At 35.9% G+C, this 18,328-nt stretch overlaps 1 protein-coding gene across 1 annotated transcript; it reads left to right on the top strand.

Annotated features, from left to right (window-relative positions):
* Window positions 1-64: 64 nt before the first annotated feature.
* On the top strand, window positions 65-12,342 carry LOC135694106 (alkylglycerol monooxygenase). The gene is made up of 16 exons (XM_065212782.2): window positions 65-83; window positions 541-662; window positions 2,058-2,185; window positions 3,297-3,448; window positions 4,640-4,743; window positions 5,083-5,178; window positions 6,010-6,076; window positions 6,700-6,732; window positions 6,940-6,972; window positions 7,159-7,241; window positions 8,247-8,306; window positions 9,323-9,397; window positions 9,844-9,960; window positions 11,044-11,126; window positions 11,364-11,452; window positions 11,732-12,342. Exons 2-16 carry the CDS (start codon window positions 549-551, stop codon window positions 11,842-11,844), a joined length of 1,347 nt encoding a protein of 448 aa, XP_065068854.2. The 5' UTR covers window positions 65-83; window positions 541-548; the 3' UTR covers window positions 11,845-12,342.
* Window positions 12,343-18,328: the final 5,986 nt, after the last annotated feature.

Here is an 18,328-nt window from a genome sequence, read left to right as displayed (position 1 = left end):
TATTTGTATATGCAATCGTGTGCAGTTCCAAGGGTTGTTGCAATGGAAAATGTCAGAGGCTTTTGTTCAGTCTTGCCAATACCGTAATGTTTATTGCGTTTAAATTATGTGCCTGGCCAGCTGGAACTCATTGTTAAAATTGGAATTGACAACTTTTTTGATTACTAATAATCAAAAGGTATATATATATAATATATTATTGACATGCAATCCATAATAGACATGCAATAAATTATTTACAGTAAGAAAAGTTATGGTAGAGGTTGGTAGCAGGCAACTCCAAAATTAAACAAAGTTAAGATAATTTACTCCCTGGTGAACAGGTGCTAGATACCTTATTGAATTGTTTTGTTAATGAAATCATTTAGCCATTTTAATAACCTTTACTTGTTAATGAAGAGAGATGACAAAATATAAAAGCTGAACTACTCAATATTGATTATTATGTTCTTTTGACTCAAAATTTGTTTAATGTAGTTTTCACAACTTGCAGAGTTTGTACAAGTTTTTCTTTGACTTTGTCTAAATATTTGCTCGTAGGACCCAAGATGCGCTTCCCAAATGCAACTGCTAGTGAGCAAATTCGAAGAATTTTTTATGCTGTAACACCATGGGAGTCATCATATGAGAAGGTTGATGATGTGCCTGATTACCTAAATGAGGTAAGTCTTCTCATTCCAGTAATAGAGCCCTTGGGCCACAATTTGTTCCAGCATGTATAATGGACCTCAAGAGATCAAACCAAGTAAAGATTTTGTTAGAACAGCAGAGCTTGAAGTTCAGTTCAGTATAATTTTGAACTTCCACAGCATACAACACCAATTATATAAATACAAAAAAATAATGCAAACAAATATAAGATACCAAATTAATTAACTTAAAGGCATTGAGTCATGGTAAATAGGCCTTCTCTATAGGGGCTCCTTTGGTTTCGGCGTGATTGTTGCTGTTTCACCTGATATTGGCATCCGTTGTTGACAACTTGCTATTGATGGAAACTGTTTTGTTAATCAGTACGAGGTGAGTTCATGTGACCAGTTTAAGGTCAACCAATAGCACAGCAGTTATGAAAATTGTGACTCAGCGGATTTTGGTACTTTGGGTATACCCAATCCATTTTATCATGACTCAATGCCTTTAAAATGCAAAATTGCAAAAAAACAGTGGAGGAATTATATTGAAGGGAATTTCTTAAAGAGGGACTCTCTCAGTAGCCAGGCTAATCGAGGTGAGAACACCCCCGGTCAAAGTTGATTGGCTATTTTTGAAATATCTAAATAATTCTTTTGAAAAATTTCTTAACTAATTTCGGATGAAGGCTGACAGGGGACCTTTTATGATCTGTAAGTGTTGTCAAAGAAAAAATTACCATTAAAACTACAAGCAGATGGTCAATTTTTTATCTCCCGAGGAATGTTGTTCCAGCATTTTGCTTGAGATCCCAAGGTTATTGCAGTACTCCCCTCTCACTGTAGAAGAATTTAAGCTTTGTTTGATATATGTACAAGCAAATTTTTCAAGCAGGGCTATAGAAGTTTGCTTAGAACTTTCTGTCTTGAGTATGATAGGGAAATTATGAGCTTTTGTTTGCATTTCAATGTAGAAACTAGAAGCAGATCACTGAAAAATTGAACACATTGCCATGCCTCTATGATCAAACTACTTTGCGAGCAAATATTCTGCAAAAAATCTCAGAATAACGTCAGTGCATGCTGGTTGCTGCAGTTTATTCAAGACAAATTAGTATTTTCTATTTTTTATTCCTAGAAATAAACAAAACCATTTATTTTAAGATTTTGATGAGACTATAATGAAATTTTACAAATTCTTGTTTTACTGCTTTAGTTTAAATCTTACTTCTTTCATATTGCACTATCTTTATGAAAACTCATTTTGGAAAACCTACTTGTTTCTGGACCCATATCACTTTAATCTGACTCTGTGTGCATTTATCTTGACGATACTCTGAAGATGCTAGAATTTTTGTCATGGGAATGCCTTTTTCTTCATTGGTTTTATTAGCATGGTTTTGACATAAATTTTTGTTTTGATTCAAGGCAGTTCCTGTTTTTATAGCTGCGATCGCAGTGGAATATTTAGTTGCAGTTCTAATGGGAAAGCGAACTCTGCGTTTTAATGATGGTGCAAGCTCTCTTACAGCTGGTCTCATGTCACAGTTATCAAAGTAAGAAACATTTATATTTCTACTTTTCAGCCAATTAGTTAAATGAAAATTTAAAGATGATTTAATCTAATGAAGTCCCAAGTTGTAACATGAGATGCCTCAGAGCATTTGATGATATTAATGTGATGAAAAGGAAGAAAAGACCAGAAACAACTGTCAAATTTGATAGGAACTTGCTCGATACATGGGTTGGTGTGCACCAAAGATCAATCCTGAGACCTCTTTGGTTATTTATGTTTTCACTTCATTAAGAGTTAAAAGCTGATGATAGATTAAAAATGGTAGCATCAAGCCTTTTTTGCTGATGTTATTACATTGTGGATGTATGGTTGAAGGCAAAGATGGAAAGTTTGAAGCAAGCACTTAAGATAAAGGGTTTGAAAACGAATGTGTGAAAGACTGTGCCAATTTGTAAGAGAACCTGTAGAGGGTCAATATATATGTTGTCTGTAATTATAGGATAACAAGAAATTCTAATCAAATTCCAATCTGCTGTAAGTCAATTTTAAGTGATCTATAGGTAAATATTATCAATTGTACTAAGGTTTTTGTTTCATTTATGAAGATGAATAAATTTATTTTTGGATGTGGAAAAGTAGTATGAGACAAAACTTGGATTTAGAAGATTTGAGTCAAAGCTACAACTTTTTATATTCAGTTAAATTTGATGGCCATGCTGATATGGTTATGCATATTAAATAGAAATGGATGGTTCTAGGTTGCAATAAGAGTTGAATGCTGAATGTGATCACCAAGCTATCATCAGAACATAGTTTCTATGATTTTAAACGATTGTTATCGATATGAGAAGATAATGATTGTTACAGTACCCTAGAAAATTATCATATAGACAGGGACTGGAAGAAACCAGCAGCTCTTAGTGGTCTCCCCCACATGGTGGAAATTTCCACTCAAAATTTGCTCAGCCTTACAGTTATCCTGTGTAACAAAAAGCGGTCTCCTACAGATAAAAACCTGTTGTGCCAGAGACCAAATTGTCCACCTCTGGTACATGTTCATGTAAACTGAAATTGTTAACCTTTTGCTCTACAAATTGATCACCAGCAATTGTTGCTAAATGATTCATATATGCCTGCATATTGTGTTGCAGGGTCATGGTCCTAATTGCCGAATTCACATTGTATGTCTATGTGTATGAGAACTATCGGATTACAGCTCTCCCTTGGGATTCTCCATGGACCTGGCTACTTTGTTTCATTGTCATTGACTTTACTTATTACTGGTTTCACAGAGCTACTCATGGTCAGTTGAAGATCATATTTATTTTATCTCAAGCTTATCCTGACTAAGCAGTAATTTGGTTATAGTTCAGCATTAACAAATTACTTATTTGTTAGTATAATATTGTAATAATCGGCAGGAATGGGTAGCTTTATCTTCTTGTGGTAGGGGAATGGAAGGTGTGTTTATATTTGTATTTGTTGCTACCTAGCATCCAAAGGTAGTTTTTAGGACACTGAGAAGCTTATGCTTACCGAGCAGTGTCCTGGTCCTTCCTCTCGATGTGACCACACCTCGTGATTCCTATGCCTGGAACTACAGAGAGCTGGCTATTCTCCTCACTTTGGGTGAAGATTTGGTCATGCCAGAGACTCAAACCACGGACCCTTGAGTCTGTAGTCAGGGCCTCTTCCAACTGAGCCATCCTTGGTGGAAATTTCGAACTCTCTAGCTCATGTAGAATTGCAAGGGATTTTTTAGGAGACACCCCTAGATATTACCCTAGTGAAATTGACCTTATATGGCAGAAAGATGCTAAACCCAAATACACATGTATGCTGAAAAACTTCTGCATCATACCCTGACTCACTCTGATTAGCGAGGTATGAGGAATCAAGGCCCTATTGTTGTAAAGGTGGTATTGCAAATAGGTATGTGACTTAAGCAACCTATATTCACCCTATACTCAATAGTCCCTGATTTAGAGTATCATTTAAAATTTAATGTGCACCTTTCTTTTAAATGTTATTGTTATTTTAGCTATACAAAATGATCAGTAACTTTATGTAACCTTATGTTGGGTGTAATTGTTTTAAATTGCTTTGCTATCAAAAATCTATTATAAAATATATTTTTGCCAATAAAAGCTTGACTCACGTTGTACATTTGGTGTGACTCTTTTTTAATTGCACTGAACAGTTTCCTAACCTTAGATCAAGTTTGAGATCTATAATCAATTGTAATCTTTTTCAGTTTTTTCATATTTATCCTTCATAGTTAGCCAAATTAGTTACCACAGAAACAAAAAACAACTAAGCACTTATATTTTAAGCACCTTAAGCCACTAAGCGGTATTACAATACTAGTGAATGACCCATTGCCTGTAGAACCTGGAGATTTCTTTTGAAATCAGGAATTTCTAACCTCCAACAAGATCTGGTAATGTCTTTCTACTTGGCCCTTTGAAGTTATTTGTTTCTCCTTTTTCTTTAGAGGTCAACTTTCTATGGGGTGCACACCAAGTCCATCACAGCTCCGAAGATTACAATCTTACAACTGCTCTGAGACAATCTGTGGTGCAAAACTATACTTCCTGGGTAATGTTGCTTTTTTATTTCTGCACATAGTAGTGAAACACACTATTCAAATTAACATGGAATAAACAACTTTAAAAACAGTTTACATGTCTAGCATTCAGATTACAAATTCAGCCGTGAAGTTAATTCAACTATATGACCTGCAAAATCTAGCATCACGCAAAGCACACTGAATGTTAGGATTTAGAGAATGTAAGATTTTGTCGGTTAAAATAAACCCTACAAGAACCTCAGTTATATCAAAGCAAAATTTATCCCAGTTAAATCAAAGCAGATTTGCATAGCTTTGTTTATTATTTAATTACCACAATTTTTATAATTTTCATATTGAATTCTCAGGTTTTTTACTTTCCACTGGCTCTTGTCGCTCCACCATCGGCTTTTTATGTGCACCATCAGCTGAACACCTTATACCAGTTTTGGATCCATACTGAAGTATGTTTCTTATATGCCTTTGTTTTGTTGTCAGATAAGAGGAATCCTTTGCAAATTGTTTATTGCAACATTTATTGAATTATTTCCTGGTTACTTTTCAATGTTTAAATGGTATCCATGGCTGTGTTGCTACAATTTTTGCAAAAATGCTGAGACACTCAAATCAATGTTGTGATTGGATTGGTAAACAATGTAGTAATTTCCAATTTTTCTGTGACCATCTTAACCAACATTGACCACAAGAGAAGAGGGTGTGGGCCACCAGCGCATATAATATGAAGATATAGCACACAAATTTATTTTTCGTCCAAATGTCTAAGCTATTTTTTGCCAAGATTTTAGCACCGGGTAAAGCTTTAGATAGATACTCGATAAGTTTATTCTATATATTGGCTTAAATTTTGTAGGGATTTTTTTGGACCCGGTCAAGGGGATTTCTGTCCATTTTTTTCTTTCGACCTCCCTGAAGGTGTCCGTATGCCTAGGTGTTTTTTGAATGAACTCTATTTAAAATTTTTTTGATGATGCTCTTGTATCTATGAAAAGTTCCCATCAAGGGAAAACTTTGCAATTTACACAGCTTTCATATCGTTAGAAGTTAACATGAAAAGTTGTCAAGTATATCAACATTCCAGCATTTCAAGAACGATAATAAGCTTCTTAAAAATTTTCATTTGGGTATCACGATTAACGTTTGGTTCATAATCCCTTTTGCTGGATACCAAGTATTCACTTTTTAACTCTAGTAATGAACCTTTTTAAAAATCTGCTATTTTAATTTTCCCATTAACGCTATAGTTGAAGTTCTAGCATATTCCATTCATATTTTAGTTAATTGAAACTCTGGGACCACTGGAGTATATTTTGAACACCCCAAGCCATCACAGAGTTCACCATGGTAAGTATCACCGTTCCGTTAAATGACCAATTTTGAGGAAAGACACACCAAACCTTGGCCTCTAAGTGGAAAAGACCTTGAAAAGAAATGCTGCACGAGTTGTATGTGGTGGCGCAAAATGTGAAAGTGGCTCGGAAAAGCGAAAATATAACATACTTATTGCTGATTGGTCAAAATCAAGGAACCAATCAAACACGTCATTCTTCCTCTAGCGCTACTTTCGATCAGCATCCGGATTTTAATGATTTGATGTGGCCATTGTCCGACGTTTTTACTCTTTGTACATTGTCAGAGTTGTGTGACAAAAGTATTTATTTATGCCATGTTCAAGTTTTTCTTTGGTACTTTTAGAGGAACCTGGATTGGATTCATATTTTTTTTTGACAAGGACTATACAGTACTGCTAGGTGGTTAGAGGTCGTGTCATCTTAGTAACTCTCTTGTTCATATAAGATCTTCAATAAGCAATTATTTAGCATCAATCTTTGGGAATAAAGCATCCATGTAATGCTCTTAAAATTTCTCCTTGTTGAATTTGTGGAAGTGCATTGATATACCTATATAGATGTGTCTGCAAGTTAAACATACACAGACATATCTGATTGAGAAAATTTCACTTCTAGGCAGGAATCCTTATTGCATTGACAAAAATTACGGTAAGTAGCATATTTCTTTATGAAAATGATCTGTTCTGTGTGATTTCATTGCTCATATTCTAAACATTTCAAAATTCCTATTAATGAACTCCTTGTTTGTATGTATATTAATTCTATGTATGTATATCAAATGCTATGCATTGTCGCACGTTTTATCAATTGCTGTAATTTTTTTTGTCGCTTACTGATCGAAGTATTTTTTTGCAGCCGGGACACTGATAATATGGGACCGTTTATTTGGTATGTTTCAATTTTTTCTTGCAACTCTCATACAGAAATGAAATTTTTCGGATTGTCTTTTATTTTAGTTTTTGTATAGCAAGTTCATAGATTTTTCACCATCTTGTTTGTTGTTTGTCAAATCTACTCAAAAGATGCTTTTTCGTGACTTGCTCAAATGTTCATTTTGTTCCGTTATTGTAAAAGGTACATTCCAAGCCGAAAAGGAAGAGAAGGTGGTGTACGGTCTTGTCCACCCCCTGGAGTCATGGAACCCCATCTACATACAGGTTATTTTGTATTTTGTACACTTAATTTCAATGAATAGTACCAACATAGAGGAAAGAATGTTGAGAAATTCCTTTTGTGCCCTTTAGATTCAAATAACTCCACAAAGAAATTTAGTTGCAAAATTATTACAACACTCAAAATTAATTGTCACTATTTCATTCGAAGATTTAGCTGGCCAACTTTAAAGGTATGAAAGCTTGAGCACTAGCAAGAAGCACTCTATCCTCTACTACAACCTAACAGAACGAAATTATCTAAGACTTTACGTGTGAAACTACTATACAACGCTACAATGACGATACCAAGGGAAGCAAAATATCATGAAAAACTCAAGTACGTTTCATAGAGAACGTGCAACTAACACACACACACTCAAAAGGTGCTAGCAAATACTGGAGCCAGTTTCATAACACAAACAAGCACAGACGACAGTGTTGAACAACAGAAACATAAATCAACAACAGCAACAATTACTGCTCTCACTCTCCCTACCCAGAGGGCCCTGGGGCCCTGCTTTTCACTGCAATGCGCCAATGCTATCAGGACGAGCTTTATTTGACAATGTTTTTCTTTCCAGTTTCAAAGGGTTAAGTGTAGACAATCTCAAATCTTTTGCTCCCCCAAGTAAATCTCATTACGATTGCTGCTTTAACGTTTCTTCAGAATATTTGCGGTTGGCCCGGTTAAGACTTTTCATCAGATGAGGTCAGAATTAATGAACGCACAATGAGGCCGAGAAGCTGTTCCAACCAAATTCATAAACTTTGACACGTGGAGCACTATGGTATAGTTTAGAAATAAATAATATCACTTGAATGTTATTCCTTGGCTGAGATTCATTGTCTATGAGCATTTAAGTTTTTTCTTATCTTGTCCAAAAATGCACGGATATAACTTAAAGATGATATTCAGGTTAACGAGATTACCCACGACTACCCATAACTAAAAAATCTGTTTATCTCCACCTCATTCGTATTGTAAGTAAATGTGTTTTATACTTCTAGTTCTGTCATTACAAATACATGTTTGAAACATTCTGGAAAATGGATGGGTTCAGAAACAAGGTTTCTTTTCATTTTTCTTAATGCTAAGCTGATTCTCATTGTCGCTGAACTGTGTAACCACCTTCTTTCACTCAACTAGCAAATTCAGTCGACAGGCTGTAGAAATATTGCTCCGAGGACCTTTTTAAATCATTTTCTAACCTGTGATCGTTTAACATGGTTTTCATATACAAACATTTCGATTCAAGGCAATTTAGTTGTATTTGTATGGAAGCAGATCTAAATTTGTTTAAGATTTGTACTAATCTGACATGTACCCATCAAGGGATGACCAAGGTCATTGCTAGCTATTGTGCCGACAAAGAGGGCGAGCCATCATTCATTTTTAGACAAGTTTAAGGAATTCACCGACGATGCACCCATACGTGGCAAAAAAGCTCTTTTTTACAATGAAATTTTCTCCAAAGGGGTGTCAGCCCCCACTCTTCTACGCCCCACTGTAGCGATGGACCTAGGGATGACTGCAAAGTCGGATCTATGTATCCAAGAATGCATTATAATCACACTTCGTCGATCTGTCTATCTTAATTTTCGTCTATCCAAAAATGCACGTGAGAATTTGATGGATACTAATTGGTTAGAATAAACCAATCATATGATTCTCTTTTCCTATGAGCAATAGAACATTTCAATTGATATTGAAATATCTTGCTTCTTTTGGTTGCCATAATTTCACGATTTATTGAATTAGCCTAAGTCCCAAACTTTGCCCCACTTTCTTCACGGTTCGCACTTGTGCAATCCCCCTGGAATGCTTAATAATTTGCCAAACATGAACCATATGTAAATGTTTGGAATGACTGTATTTAGTTTTCATCGAACTGCATGATGGGTATTATTATGCAGCTCTTGTTTCTAGTCATCATTAAGAATCTTTTCAGGCCATCAGTCTTAACTTCTCAGCCTTTGTTTAGTAATGGAATGCGGTCTTATTACTACCAAGGTCTCACATTGCAAGCCTCAAACCTCGTTTCAACTGAACCATTTACTCCTTTTGTTATATTTATGTTTCACAGATCTCCTTCTTGGTCAAAGGCCCTGGTTGGGTTCCTGGAAGTCCACGTCTTGGCAACCCGGAAGATATTCCTGCTGTACATTGTTAATTACTTCTTGTTTAAATAATGATCTGAATCATATAAACAAACCGCATTTCCTCCAAATCGTATACAGCTATACTTATCGAGAGCAGTATCAAAAGATACTTTCTTGAGTTTTTTCATCAGAACAGAATTAATTTCTTCGAAACTTGAGAATCCTCACAGAAAAGTATCTACGGTTCCTCTAAAAGAAGTTAACAATATTTTTATAGAAGAACTGTTTAAGCTTTTTAAAGCCAAAACATCTTTTTAAAAGCAGTTCATTCAAGCAAATATTTTTATTTTCATGATATATTAAGTTGTATCTCTAGGATTTGTATGCCCTCTGCAACAGTTGATGGAACTTCTAAAACATCTTAATAGATTCCCCTTTAGATACAGTTTTTAGTTGTGGCAGGTTCGTAAATGTCCAATATTGAATTAATTATTATTTTTTGCAGATCGAGTATCCTGTCGTGAAGTTTGATAAGAAACTTCCTTTGGTCAAAAATGTCTATGTGGTAATACACAGTGTGGTGTTGTCAGTTGCATTTCAAGAGCTGGCAGTCAAAAAGCTTGTATGTATATTTATGTCTTGCAAGTTTTTTATTCATTTTCGGTAGATACGGTGTGCCGGTGTCCATTTCAGACCCAAAACAGGTAGACCGAAGAAAATTCCCGTAGCCTTAAATCAAAGCATTTTGCAGACCAAACAATATTTCTTTTGATGGTGCATGAATTTAAATTGAATTGAAAAGAGCAACATTTTGGCACATAATAAAGCTTTTTGTCTGACACTCTACAAAGTATAAAAGGTCAGAACATAGATCGGAAACTCCAATCTAGGAAATATATGTACCCAGTTGTGGATGGAAATAGGCCAATCAGAATCGTCTTTTATATACTATTTAGAGTATCTGACGAAAAGCTTAAGTATCTGCCAAAATTTTTGCTTATTTCAAATCCATTTCCAACAACATGTATTAATTTTCTTAGACCCAAAAGGAAATCTAGCCATTATATTAATTTTCATGTCTTTGAAAAAAGCATATAAATAAGCAATTAGCAAAGAAAAAAACAAATATACATCTGAGTCAGAATATGTATTTTGTGTGCGACTTAGACACCCTATAGAGCTGCTTGATAGTAGCCAATTGAGCGTGGTATTAATCTTAAGATTGAGTTGAGCTTGTATTGAACTGCATAAACCAGTCTTTGTTTCACTGCTGCTGATATGCTTTTTCAATCACCCTCAACTTTGCTTTATTTATGCTCTCAGGTTATATATTGCTCAATCCATTCTCCTGACTTTTTTATTGTAAAACACCTTGTTTTTTTTGCTTTTTTTATGTGTTTTCTCAAGGCATTCCTGAGTGTCGCAATAACTGGCAAAAGTCTAGCAACACCAACGAACGTTTCCAAAGTCGAATTCGCCCGTCCCCCTTCTCCCCCATTAAACAATGTTGGTTTACTGGGAAGACTGGAAACATAAAAGGAAGTAGGTTTTTTCATGCAGCTTGTATGATAATGGTCTTAGCTGTCAACATTTTACCGAGGGAAAGGGGAACAGAGGAGGTAGTATGAAAAAAATGGGAAGCTTTGATGCACGACTGAAGACGTTGGGTGTAACAGGCGCTGTAAATGTCTTCTTTTGTCAACAGGTGCTGAGTGTTGCCCATATATGGTTAGTCGGTGGATTCATTATCTTGACAATGACGTCATTGGGGTTTATGTTCGAACACCGGTGAGTCTAAAATCGACATCCTAATTGAGCAGCCGTAATCGCACAAAACATTTTTGCTCTCGACCTTATTTGGTTTTTTACAAGAAATCGCTCGAATATGTTGATGCATTGACATATGATTTATATAAAAGATATGAAAAATATAGACTAAAGTCTCGGATGCTGTCATGTTTTGACTTATTTTAAAGCTGTATTTACCACCATAGTGAACCCAACACTGTACAACTTTGTCAACAGGTCTTTCGCTGCCCCGCTAGAAACTTTGCGATGCCTCCTTTTCATTGTCATTGACCTCGTGACATCTTCAAAGAAATACGACTTGGCAGGTACGATCAAAGGTTTTGTTATTGCCTGATATAATTACACATTGTATTTATATAGAAATATTGTAACATTTTCACTCGCTCACAATTCTTAATATACTTTCTCAAATCCTGGTCTGCACTCTATAATCATTCGTTGATTTCAACTGCTTTATTTGCTTTAATTTCTTTTTTCATAATGAGCTCCATGATGCATGCGTTAAACCCATAGATATAATATGGTTAAACCCTTCCGGCATTGATTCATGGGATTGAAACAGATTCATGGGATTGTTTTTCTAGTTTTTCCTGGAAATTCACTGGAAATCACAAGAATTGTTTACGTCATTTCCGCTTTCATTTGGACAATTGTTACTTTGAAAGAGCAGAAGGAAACAAAGGAAAAGACTCAATAGTATGCAAAATATAATTCATCAACGATTTTGAAAAGTAAATTTTTTATGATTTGTGATATTTAAATTGACTTTCATGTAAGGTTTGTATGGAGAGAAGTTGTGTACGCCAGTTTGTTTTTTTGGTAACTGCATATTTGTTGGGGCAATCTCGTGCGTAGCTGTAGCCATCATAGTTGCTTTGATGCGGAGATCCTTAATTAAATAATAATGATAATAATAATGACTGCTTATTGAAACAACGATGTACAAAGCTCTGTCCATGGGACGTGGGGGGGGGGGTAGCTTCAAAGGAAAGGGGTCGCCATTTACATTTGTAAAATAACAAATTTCATATTTGCTGTTGCTGAACCCTGAATTTCTTTACCCCCTCTCCCTATTCTGAAAGTATCAAGATTCTTTGCCCTTGTGCTTTTTCCTAATTTCCTCACTGATATTGATTTGCGTAAATCGTCACTTTTTGCATTTGCTGTCAATTTTCCTAATTTTCTATATTTCGCATAGCTTGAAGGCTTCCTTGATTTTATAGCATAGGTTCCAAATCTTTGATTGGCTAAGAGTTCTGATTACATTCAAATTCTCCATAGCCCTTTAGCCAATCAGAATTCAAGAATACGACAACAAACGTGCCTCGCAGCTAGATTTAGGCCTATTTTGGACGTTTTTACCACTACCCACAAAAAAATAAACGTGTAAAATTTGTTGCAAGATAACCTAAATTTTTTTTTAAAAATTTAGTCTTTGGTAAATTTAGAGAAAAACTGCCGTTGTACTCAGTTAAAAATTTTCCGCGATCGTCAGTTACGAAGGCTTGAAGTTAGCAGTTCACCATCCCCCCAATGACAGCGAAAGAAGTTTGAAAATTCACACTGCTTGAATGTTAAAATCTATTTTATCTACGTAATCAACAAATTAGAACTCACCATAACAAATACATGGCAATATCTTTGCATATCGGCATGAATGTCTATGAAACTTACGTGGAAAAACGCTACATTTTACCAAAACAATATGCAGCTCTTCTATCTCGTAAAATCGTATTAGCATCAGCATCTCAACTAATGTAATCCGCTTAAACTTATTTTCAACTTCTTCATAATTACTTTTTGCACTCAGTTACTTCATATATTTCTTTTAAATACTTGTAAAACCAACGAGAAACTCATGTCCACTGCCAGTCCACTGCTGAAAAGGCTATCGCAATGCAGAAGCTGACGCGATTTGTAATGATAAAAAGGGCGGGAAAATCAAACATACGTCACTTGCGAAAATTTTTTTGTTGTGGCTGGAAAATTTTCGTTATACTCGCATGTAATTAAAATGGGAAAATTTTCAAAAAATTGCGCAAATGAAAGACACGACGTTTGGAGAAGTATGTCTCCATTAATGGTTAATTTAAAAGCAAGAGTCGGCACTTCTAACCCTTTTTTCAAAGCTTTCAAGCAAAAGGATTCGAAGAGGGCAAAATATCACATCTGTACAGACTGTCTCAAAAAATGTTGGAAGAAACGCGAATTCACTTCTACTTTGCCAGAGAGATACGAGAATCTCCCGTCATATGCAACAGTAAGTATTCAAATAACAAGAATATCAATTCTCATAAAAATTTCATACCAAGTACACAATACTTCCTGTTGCCACTTTTGACTTTGTCTATTTATACTTTTTGCTTCTTTAAGACTTAACTATCATATTCTGAATAGTATACAAATAGATAAAAAAACATATTAAATATGTGGCTGGTTAAGGGGGAGGTGCTCTAGATAAAATTATGATATTTGCAGGGGAAAGCGGGGGTCATTTTTTGGGGGGAGGGTACTATTTACAAAATATATTTAGGTGGTTGAATATATCTTAAGGGGCTAAAGATATTTTAGAAAGCTATAGATATTTTGGTTGACTGCAGATATTGTTGAGGCATAAAGAAGTTTTTTTGGGGCTTCAGCTATTTTTTTCAGGGGAGGATGTTAAGGATACTTTGGGGGGGGGGGGCAAATATATTTTTCTGATAAATGCTGGTGCTTTCTGGTGCTTTGGAAGGCCACAGTTTCATGCCACTGTGCACCAGACCTTAAAAGAAATTAAATGAATTGACTACAGGGTTGAAAGAAGTCTTCAATTACAAAATTTAGGTAAATAAACTTAAGAAAATATGTTCAAAGATGATATCATCTGATTTTCAGCTGATGAATGCAATTGCTGATGTTGAATCTGAATCATCTCAGTCCCAAGATACAGAATCAGCTTTCAGCATAAAAGATGAAAATGCTTCTGACTTTAATCAGATTGATGATGATTCTCAGGAAGGTCCCAAGCCCTTGAATTTTCAGACAAAAACAGTTAAAGGCGAAACATTCTATCTTGTTCCTGAGTTTCTTGTCAAGTTTGTCCCAACATATCCAGTTGAAGAGCATTACCTTGAAGGAGTAGGTGCTGTAGAAGTTGGAGAAAGATTTACATACATTCAAACAGATCTACTGATTCAACTCACCGAGACAGTTTCCCAAAGTGTTGACTTGCAGGCAGAAGTAAAACTTCTCAGAGAACATTTGTGGTCAAGATATGGGAAAAGTGATGAGCTGCCTCCATTTGATCCTGAAGCATTGCAAACTGTCGCCATTTCAGCAGGTGCTAACAAATTGTTTTCTGTCATATTGAATGCTATGTCGTCAGAAGACAAACCTGTGCATAGACAAGCCTTGAACAAGAAAAAAGCTGTCACAATAATCTATATGCTGATGTTTGGCCAATCTCAAAAAGCAAGCTGGTATCAAAAAGTTATGTCAAACATGGTTGTTGGGAAAGGAATAAGTGAAGGGGGGCTATCAGTGCTGCATAAAAGTGGCATAGCAGTGTCAAAGTCAACACAACGCAGAGACTTTTACAAGATTGCTGAGAGTCATGAGTCACTTGTGAAGGACTTCATTGCTGATGCTATTGAAAGGAAAGCACTTTTAATCCCCATGATTGACGACTTTACTAACATCCATACAAAGAGGAGGCCAACTGATCACATTACATCAAAAGCAAGGAACATGGCAACAATACTGATGAAGCGGTTCTGTGATGGCTCTGCTATTCCAGTTGACCAACATGTAGTAAACCCAGATGGTATTTGTCAAGATATGTTGCTCGATTTCACCACAAAGATGCTCTCATCTCTTTCAACAACATTTGCATCATCAATGCCATACTGGATAAGAACAGCATTCTTTGATCCTGAAATGGAAAGATCAAGAATTGAGATCCACGATTACCAAGAACATCAGACAGGAGAACGAGCAATGAGAAAGATGGATGGCTGCAAACTAATCGATGAGCTTGAAATCCCACTAAAAGGTTTTCACAATTTCCGTCAAGCAGCATGTCATGCCATTGATAATGGACTGGATTCGTACCTTTCAAATTTCATATGTCCCCAGCCAGGAGACTGGCCTGCCCAGTTTTACATGAGGCAAGTACAACTACATGCAAAAGAATCTGACAGTTGTCCATTTCTTCAACATATAGTTCCTTTCATCGGTCCTCTGCATATCCAACTTAATGCTAGAGAATGTGTTTGTCTCCTTAATATTGAATTTTTTAAGAAGGCATATACTTACATCTTTGGTGAAAATAAAGTTCTTGCCAATAAGCCACAGGCATGGAGGATTTCTTTTCTTCTTGAGGTCTTGTATGGTGGTTGGACTTTGATAAGGGATCAGATTATTGTTGCATTTTCAAATTGCAAAGATATCCAGTATCTAACCTTACTCAATCTACTTGACAATTATATTCCTCTTGTCCTTTCCATCTACTCTGTGATCTTCAAAAGTGGGAATACTGAAATGTTTGCTAGCTCTCTGTTTCGGTGTTGGGTAATGTTCTTCTGTTATAAAAGACACCATTATGACAAAGCTCCATTGGTGTGGCTGAGCAATTTCTTGTATTGGAAGTCTATAGATCATCCACTTTATCACACACTGATGAATATGCTCAATGCTTTTGACGAATACCCTGTTGAGAATTTTCATTCACACCTTCGTGCTGAGACTCAAGACCATGACTGTGGTGATATGCTTCGGAAGAAAGCCAAAGGGCTAGACAGCAGGAAAGATGCATCATTGAGTTTCGTATCAACATTTGTTGTGCCAAAGAAGTACACATTTAAGAGAGGAAGACTTGAGCAGTTGAAAATGGTAGCAGCAAAGTTTTTAATCACAGTTCTGGAAGACATCAAAGATCATCCCAACAATGCATCAGAAGTACCAAGACCTAGAGGGAAGAAAAAGAATTTCAGTTATTGGAAATTGCCACAGATCTATGGAGAAGAAAATGTTGTTGCCTCAAAGGTTCTACCATTGGGATTTCAGTTTCCAGGAAAGGAGCCAAATGCATCCAGGTCTGTGTAATTACTTTTTGTTTTAACTAAGATAAGGCATCTTGGTCAGGGGATTCACTTATTGCAGGTAAAGGATGAAGTTTTTTTCTTTTTTTGACACAGGAATTGTGAGGTTAACCCCTGGATTTCTGGGATGTCATTGTAGAGGTGTCATTTTTGTAAAAGTAGCAATTCCCTTCATTTATACTTTGGGGTATAACCAACTCAGGTCCCCTATAAATACGCCCTTGACCAACTACATTTTATTCTTCTCACTTTAAGACAACATAATCAATATAGAATATACCTTTAAACAATACTTAACCTTTTGAAATATCTTTTTATAGGAAATGTGATAGGCCAGATTGCTCAGATGTGTTCCAAGAATTCCATATTTTCCATGGCTGCGGACATTCCTTTCACACAAGCTGTCTAAATTCTGGAAAAATGGTATGCTTGATTTGCTCAAAAGAACTTGCAAATTCGATGAAGGTGCTCTCCGAGAAAGCTTGCGATGGACTACGCCATCATGAAGATGACGATGACGGTATTGTTGCCAATGAAATTGATGCCAACTGTGGTGACGATGAGGATGAGGAGAGTGGAGTTGAGGAATTAGAGAAACAAGAGCCTCGCATCAGCTGTACACTTCTTCGATTAAAGCAGCAAATCTTCAGCTGGGGCCTTATTCCCGGCCCAAAATGAAAGGGAACACACACATAGTAGTTGTGCCATCGACGAATAAAACGGTTTTTTTAAAAACCACCATCAATGCCGATTAGACAATATCCACGTCAACACACACGATAATATAGTGTAAACAAGCCGTAAAAAGCCACAACCGCACTTATTGAATCCCACTAATTATGATCAAAGCGAGTACACTGAACACACACCAAACAGCATGCTTGCGCGCATCATATGGTCTCTCCTCCCTAATTGGGGGGATCATTTGGGAAAAAATTTACTGAGCACAAAGGAAAGTTATCAGACACTCGATTTTTAAAATCATAGATCATTTTCAACACTCTTTAGACGATTAATTTTTTTCTGGGGAATCGTAAAAACGTGCAAATACACTTTACACGATTGATCTTTTTCTTTGCAATCGTAAAAACGTGTAAATAAGGCCCAAGTCAAGATTCGAGGCACGTTTCCCGCCCTTTTTTATCATCGCGTCAGCTTCTGCATTGCGATAGCCTTTTCAGCAGTGGACTGGCAGTGGACATGAGTTTCTCGTTGGTTTTACAAGTATTTAAAAGAAATATATGAAGTAACTGAGTGCAAAAAGTAATTATGAAGAAGTTGAAAATAAGTTTAAGCGGATTACATTAGTTGAGATGCTGATGCTAATACGATTTTACGAGATAGAAGAGCTGCATATTGTTTTGGTAAAATGTAGCGTTTTTCCACGTAAGTTTCATAGACATTCATGCCGATATGCAAAGATATTGCCATGTATTTGTTATGGTGAGTTCTAATTTGTTGATTACGTAGATAAAATAGATTTTAACATTCAAGCAGTGTGAATTTTCAAACTTCTTTCGCTGTCATTGGGGGGATGGTGAACTGCTAACTTCAAGCCTTCGTAACTGACGATCGCGGAAAATTTTTAACTGAGTACAACGGCAGTTTTTTTCTAAATTTACCAAAGACTAAATTTTTAAAAAAAAATTTAGGTTATCTTGCAACAAATTTTACACGTTTATTTTTTTGTGGGTAGTGGTAAAAACGTCCAAAATAGGCCTAAATCTAGCTGCGAGGCACGTTTGTTGTCGTATTCTTGAATTCTGATTGGCTAAAGGGCTATGGAGAATTTGAATGTAATCAGAACTCTTAGCCAATCAAAGATTTGGAACCTATGCTTGATTTTATAGTTTTGTGGATTGGATTTGTCAGTCGAATAAAAGATTAGGACATCATTCCTGATTTAACAGGATTTATAACTCTAAGCAGCATGAATTCTCCTTTATTACAGTAAAAAATATTATCACTGATCCACTGATCCAATCATAGATCTATTCCCATTACTCTGGTACTTATCAATTTGATGAAGCGTCGATTCCGTATTTCTCAAGCAAGAGGTCGCCCTAGAAACAGAAAAATTCTTTCTAAAAACCGAGACTT

Source organism: Rhopilema esculentum, chromosome 11 (genome assembly GCF_057945365.1).
Source record: "Rhopilema esculentum isolate cy_ngs chromosome 11, ASM5794536v1, whole genome shotgun sequence".
Taxonomy (NCBI): domain Eukaryota; kingdom Metazoa; phylum Cnidaria; class Scyphozoa; order Rhizostomeae; family Rhizostomatidae; genus Rhopilema; species Rhopilema esculentum.
The sequence above is the reverse complement of the archived record's forward strand: the minus strand, read 5'-3'. Positions and strand labels throughout refer to the sequence as shown.

Excerpts from the sequence above, each read along its gene's own strand:
- LOC135694106 (XM_065212782.2), top strand. The coding sequence starts at position 549 with ATGCGCTTCCCAAATGCAACTGCTAGTGAGCAAATTCGAAGAATTTTT. Across the intron at positions 663-2,057 it reads TGCCTGATTACCTAAATGAG|GCAGTTCCTGTTTTTATAGC; the intron begins GTAAGTCTTCTC and ends TTTTGATTCAAG. Across the intron at positions 2,186-3,296 it reads CTCATGTCACAGTTATCAAA|GGTCATGGTCCTAATTGCCG; the intron begins GTAAGAAACATT and ends ATTGTGTTGCAG.